The sequence below is a fragment of the Gavialis gangeticus genome, unplaced genomic scaffold (assembly GCF_001723915.1).
Source record: "Gavialis gangeticus isolate Ggan-Ray unplaced genomic scaffold, GavGan_comp1, whole genome shotgun sequence".
Classification (NCBI taxonomy): Eukaryota; Metazoa; Chordata; order Crocodylia; family Gavialidae; genus Gavialis; species Gavialis gangeticus.
Window position 1 is genome coordinate 1,677,073 of NW_017728998.1, and position 6,882 is coordinate 1,683,954.

A 6,882-nucleotide genomic window follows, 5' to 3' on the forward strand; every position below is an offset into this window, starting at 1 on the left:
TTTAATCAGCAATGCTCAAAATGCGGCTTAAAGTTCCAGAAAAAGTCCTGAAATCTGGTTGGATGGTATATGGAGGTTAACAACCTTAAACAACAATTTCTCTTAGATATTCCTAAAGCGCTCATCTTTTCAGAACCTAGATAATAATATACATTAACTATAGTACCTGAGGGTAGCTACCAAATGAATGTTTGTGAAGGCAGATTTTGGACCATTTATTATAGAAAAACATTCCACATTCCAAAGCCAAGCAGATAACTTCGTTAGCTAACACAACATCCGTTAGCAAAATTATTCAATTTAAAATAATAGGTCTTGCATGCTGTTTGGGGAGGCTTCTCTTTGGATGACAAGAACATCTCCTTGTAGAAAAGGATGCAATTTGTACAAACAAGAGACAGAAAGTTGCCTTACTGAGAAGAAGTCTGAAAGACCTTGCTTTACTTTCTTTGAATCAAATAAGAACCATACAAAATACTACTACTATTTTTTTTTTTTTAATGGGGGCCTCATCTGTATCAAAAATCCCGTCTTGTTTTGAAGCAGAAGTCAAGCGTGTTTTGGTCACGAATGATGTAGGAGTAGCAATGCCTGGATATGTTGGGAAGAGCAACAGTTGGAAGCCTAGGAGATGCCCACAATGACTCATCTGTGGCAGGTCAAAGGATGTTTTTGATGTTCTAGGCTTTCTGCCTCATGGTGATATGAGGGCTGTCCCTGAGGTTTTTTTAATAGGCTAGACCACTGGGTGTCAAAGATCCAGCCCAAGGGGCTCTCCACGGGCTGGTTCTGAAGCCCGGTACCATGTCATCTGGCTCATGGGGCTACCCGTAGGGTCAGAAATGTAGCTGTGAGAGGAATGGCAGCTGCTAAGCTCTTGAAGCTGCAGTGATCAACAGTTCTGCTGCCAAACACCTGGCCCTGCAGAACTAGATAAGTTTGACTACCCTGGCTTAGAAAAATACTTGTCTAGGATGGCTCAGGTAAGAATGATTACACCTTGAGCAAGCAATTGGACTAAATGACCTCCTGAGGTCCCTTTCAGCCCTACTTTTCTATGATTTGAGCTGAAGAGTGCAAGCAGATGAGGCAGTCTGATCAAGAAACTGCTATAGGAACGGCAAAAGACAAAGTATTTTTATATCAGTCCCAGAAATACTGTCTTCCAAAATAGAATGGATAGGAAGCTATTGTCTGAACTTCGTAATGAGAGCCTGCCAGAACGAAACGGAAGATCCATTTCTTCGAGATGCCAATGTGCTTGTTAGGTATCTTCTATAGAACAAGCTACCTGGAGGTGAAGGCTTCTTTTATGGCCACACGATACTAGTCCAGCACACCTGTTACTAAGATAGCACTGAAGTGAGGGAGGTGTGGGGTTAGGTGTAGAGAGGAGAATACAAAAGGGCATTGGAAAAAAGAAGGGAAAAAATTTTTGTTAACACTGAAAGTTTTTACCCATAGTTACAAGAAATGAGGATTACACTATTGAGTGCTTGGCAAGGAGATAAATGACTAAACAGTCATCATTTTAGTGAATATTTATAGAAAGGAAATGGCAAGAGGAAAGGTGACACTCATCTGGATAACATGACATGTAAAATACAGGAAATATTTTTCTTGCCGTAAGAGCCTTCATTAAAAATGGAAAGACAAGGAGCAAGTACGATCAGTTATCAAAAAGCTGGATTTTTTGTAGATTAGATAAAGAGCCTAAATTAATAAAATACTGTAAAGATCCCTGTATAAACAGAGTGTTTAATAAAAAGTTAAAGATACAGTTGCATATAATGCCATGAGTAGTTGGTCACTGCCTTTGTGTGTTATACAGTCTTCTCAGGCTGTCTTGAAAAGTTATTAGCTGGCATGAGAAAACATTACAAAAATCCAGTATTGATAATGAACCTGACCCATTTTAAGAACATTAATGTTTCCAATGGCAAGAAAAACTTCTCTCAGAGGCATATAATCTTTAGGTCAAGAGAAAAAGAGCATTTTAATGAAGCAGGAAGAAAGAGCATTGACAACAACTTGAATGAATCCTCTACAGGAAAGTTTAAATCCAAATAGGGACAACTGTCTCCTACTAGCTTCTCTTCTTAAAATCTCTTTTGGGATAAAGACTAGATTTTTTCTGAGATCAGGATCCATCTTCTCTAATTCTAACAAGAGATACTTGCCATTTTAACAACTTCTTGAAGCAAAAATTATTGGAAAGTGGGAGCCTGAAGGGGAATTGAAAGACAGAAATAACCGCCAGGACTGAACTCTATCCTGGAATCCCAATCTTGATACAACAACATGACAGCTGTTTATCAGCCTGGGAAAGGAAAAAAAGTAGGACAGGAAGAAAACTGAAGACTTCAAAACAATGATGCTGAGATTTACTTCAGTTGCAGTAATCTGCAGTGGAAACCACAGCAATCTCTCAATGTCTCATTTGACACCTCCAGTTCACCTCCTACACGTCTCTGAAAAGCCCCAAAGCTTTAGTAGAGTTCAAGTGATGCTGTAGCCATGACAGTCCAGGAATTATGAGAGGCAAGGATTTTTTGTGGTGATAGCTTGTATTGGACTAACACTATAGTTAGGATAAAGTTAGACAAGCTTTCAAATGTGAAGCATTCTTCTTCAGGTCCAAAGCTTTTAGGGGACAATATTGTTGAGCCCAAAGATATTAATCTTTCTTTTCTTGTTATGTGTTTGTATTATATTAGTCATATACCCGGATCATTAGTTCATAATTAAGGACACAAATCTCACACTAAAAAGTACTTAGACACAGAATGGGCAACTGAATCTTACACATCTGTCAAATAGTTCACATATTTGCTTTTAGACATCTCTAGACTCTTGAGTGGTAATAAAGGATTTAGATGCATATATCTGAAAAGTGAACGTTTCATACCCAAGATGGCCAATTTAATTTGCCATAAGTGCCTGAAGTTTGTTCATATTTTTAACTGCTTTCATACAGTTTGATGAACAAGTTCAAGAAGAGAATTTCTGGAACCAAGTTAATGAAGGTGAACAAAATAAAAAGCTTATCTGAGAACAGACTTGCTTAAATCTTAATCTCCCCACAGTGCTTCTCTTCTCATGAATTCTTGTAGGAAATTATTCAGTGAAGAAACAAAAAAGCAATTTCTCTCCATAAAATGTAAATGCCAGGCTATAGTTAGTCAGTCTATCTTTAGTCTTGCTATACATGTATAAATAAAAAAGATGAATATTTAAGATAACATCAATGGTACTTTCAAACTTTTTTTTCTGAAGTGCCACCTCTCCCCCAAATATCAGTCACTGTTTTATCCTAAAAACAATGTATTAAAAAGTAGTACTTACGCAAGTGTCATGTTGTTGCTAGGGTCAAGGCCAACCTCTATGACTGTAGTACCCTCTATGTCTACTTCTTTGCAGGGTGTTGTGTTTCGGCCAGTTACTCTACAGGCCTGATAGAACCCATGTGGCTTCACTCGACCAGAGTCATTCCCCACAAACACCTGCAGCACAACTGACTCACTGTGACCTTCCAGCTAGAACCAAAACAGCAGGAAGCAGATAATTAGTTGACCTTACAATGTATTCAGTTATAAATTAAGACACTTTAAAACATGCACCTGACTGCTGCACTGGACAGCCAGCCAACAAAAGTGACAGAGTAAACACTTTCTGGGGGGGGGGAAGCAAGAGAATCACTTTATAATTTACAAACACAGCAGAAGTTTGAATTGACTGTTCTTCTTGTATCACATTCTTCCATGGAAAATGCAAACTACACAACAGCAGGATTGTGATCAATGTTATGATTCATATTTAAAGTATTTTACTCATATCAGAAAAGCCCTCTAGTGATAGCATGCTGCCTGTTCTCAGTTTGCAAGATAGAACTGTTTTGAAACATTCAGAATCACAGAAACACACAGCTGGATGAGACCACACAGGAGATCTTTAGTCTAATTCTCTGTTCAAGCAGGATCATCCCTGTTTAATCCATGCAGACAAATGCATCTAACCTGTACTAAAAAAATTCCAGTGATGTAGATTCCACAACCTTCTCTAGGGAGTCTGTTCTACTGCTCAAGTACTCTCATATCATAGTTAGAAAATTCTTCACAGATCCCCAACCTAAATCTCCCTTCTTGCAATTTAAGCCCATTACTGTACTTAAGCTGTCCCATCTCAATATTGAGAGTAACGGATTTCCCTCTTGTTTGTAAAACCTTGTTTAAAAATTTTTGTTGCATATGTAGGTTATTAACAAATCTTGCCTCAGTTTTCTTTTTTTCTAAGCTAAACGAACACAATGCATCTAACCTATCCTCATGCATCACGTTTTTTAGACTTCAATTTTTATAGAATTTTTATGGACTTTCTCCAATTTGTCCCCATCTGTCTAAACGAAGAAGCTCAAAACAAGATGCACTCTGGCTCACAGACCACCCAGAGATCCTCATCCAGCCCACAGGGCCAAATGAGTTTGACACCCCTGCTATCCTCTCCAGGGACTGCCACCTTGTAGTTGTGCAAAGGCTTGTATGTTCCAATGATCCTGAGAGCAAGGCCATTGGGAGCTTCACGTTCCCAGTAGGGTCACCCATGGCGGCAAAGTTGGGGGTGAGAACTTCTATTCACAGCTTGACACCATCCTCTCAAATATCCCAAGGGAAGATAAGATCATCCTTCTTGGAGATTTTAATGCCAGAGTGGGAAGAGACTCAAAACTCTGGAATGGTACTATAGGAAAAGAAGGCATTAGAAATTCAAATACTAATGGGGTCCTTCTTCTGATGAAGTGCACAGAACACAGACTTGTCATCACAAAATACCCTGTTCCGTCAAAGAAACAAGTTCAAGACATCCTGGAAGCACCCTAGATCGAAACACCGGCATTTGATTGACTACATGATTGATTGTTCAGGCTCGCAAAATCGCCAGGATGTCCTGATTATGAGAGCCATGACTAGCGCTGATCACTGCTGGACTGACCATCACCTCATCCATTCCTGCATGTCCATTAGGTATGCTCCTGAACGAAGAAAGCAAAGGAAGCAGATCAGGTGCAAGTTAAACAGAGTGCTTGAAGGACCCACTCAAGCGGAGAGAATTCCAGCAGCTCCTGAACAAGACACTACCAACAGAGCACCCTGAAGGAGTCAAGGAGCACTGGATGGGACTCAAGACAGCTATTCTCTCATCCTGTGAAAATACCAGAAGGATAGAAGACCAGGAAACATCAAGACTGGTTTGACAAAAGACACTGAAATTCAAGGTCTCATCAACAGGAAATGGAAAGCTTTCCATTCCTGGCAGAATGACATCAACTTTGCCGTAAAGAAAAATGAATGCCAACAACCAAAATCAGAGGTGCAGAGAACACAAGAACTGAAGAATGAGTGGTGGATTCAGAAATAAAAAAAAATCCAACTTTGCTGACATCCGGTGACACTGGTGGCTTCCTCAGCGCTACCAAAGCTGTCTATGGCCCTAGCACTCAAGGCCTTAATCCTCTAAAATCAAAAGCTAGAACAACACTCCTGAAAGACAGAGAATCCATCAATGCTCACTAGAAAGAACATTTCCAGGACCTTCTGAATCGTGACTCAACTGTTAATGAAAATAAGATCAAGAACTTTCCACAAGTAGCAATCAGAGAAGATCTTGGTTTGCCATCTACCCTGGCAGAGATCAGGAGTGCCACCGGGACAATGAAGAATAACAAGGCAGCCAGTGTTGACAGAATACCTGCAGAGATTTTCAAAGGAGGAGGAGAACAACTTACGTGTCAGCTTCATGTCCTCATCCTTAAAATCTGGAACAAGGAAGAAATTCCAGGTGACCTAAGGGATGCCTCAATTGTTACCATCTTCAAGAAGGGGGACAGAGCTGATTGCGGAAACTACCGAGGCATCTCTTTGTTGGCCAGTGCTGGGAAAGTCATCGCCCATATTCTCACTAACCGCCTTTTCCCACTTGCAGAAGAAATTCTTCCAGAATCTCAAAGTGGCTTCAGACCATCTCGAGGAACTCCGGACATGATCTTTACAGCACGTTAAATGCAGGAGAAGTGTCGTGAGCAAAACTGACCTTTCTATTTGGCCTTCATCAACCTCTCTAAAACTTTCAATTCTGTAAAACGTGAAACCCTGTGGAAAATCCTGTCCAAAATTGGCTGCCCATGCAAGTTCGGTGTTCCGAGACATCTCCACAACAACATGTCAGCAAGGGTCCTCAGCAATGGCAATTAAACAGAATAATTTGAGGTGAAAACGAGTGAAGCAAGGTTGCATCATCACTTCAACTTTGTTTTCCAGCTTCATCTTCACCATAATGCACCTGTTGACAGAAAGCTCCCACCTAGAATTGAAATTGTGTATAGGATGGACAGAAGACACTTCAACCTCAGACTCAAGTCCAAAACGAAGTCCACGACAACATCCATAATGGAGCTCCAGCACGTGGATGACAATGCTGTCATCGCTCAATCTGAAACAGACCTCCAAACTGTTCTTTATGTATTCTCGCAAGTCTACGAGAGTAATGGCCTAATTCTAAACATCAGGAAAACGTAAGTCCTTTACCAACCTGCTCCAAAAGGAGAAACAACCCTTCCCCCCTGCCCTCCATTCAAATCAAAGGAGAATTGCTGGAGAACGTGGATCACTTTGCCAATCTTGGAGGCCATCTTTCATGAACGGCAGACATCAACGTGGAAATACAACACCGCTTGAAATGTGTGAGCACAGCCTTTGGACATTTGAGTAAGAGTCGTCTTAAATCATGACATCCTTGGTGAAATGAAGCTCTTGGTTTATTGAGCCACTGTCATTCCAACTCTGCTGTATGGCTTGGAAACTTGGACCACATACAGAAGAGATTTCA

General features: G+C 40.5%; 1 protein-coding gene across 3 annotated transcripts in view; it reads right to left on the reverse strand.

Moving 5' to 3' along the window:
- Window positions 1-6,882, reverse strand: part of NFAT5 (nuclear factor of activated T-cells 5) — an 80,927-nt gene that overhangs the window by 35,133 nt on the left and 38,912 nt on the right. For all 3 annotated transcript variants that reach the window (XM_019505351.1, XM_019505349.1, XM_019505350.1), the window contains one exon: window positions 3,346-3,536. In XM_019505351.1, the coding sequence (XP_019360896.1) occupies window positions 3,346-3,536 (191 nt within the window). The remainder of the gene's footprint in view (window positions 1-3,345; window positions 3,537-6,882) is intronic.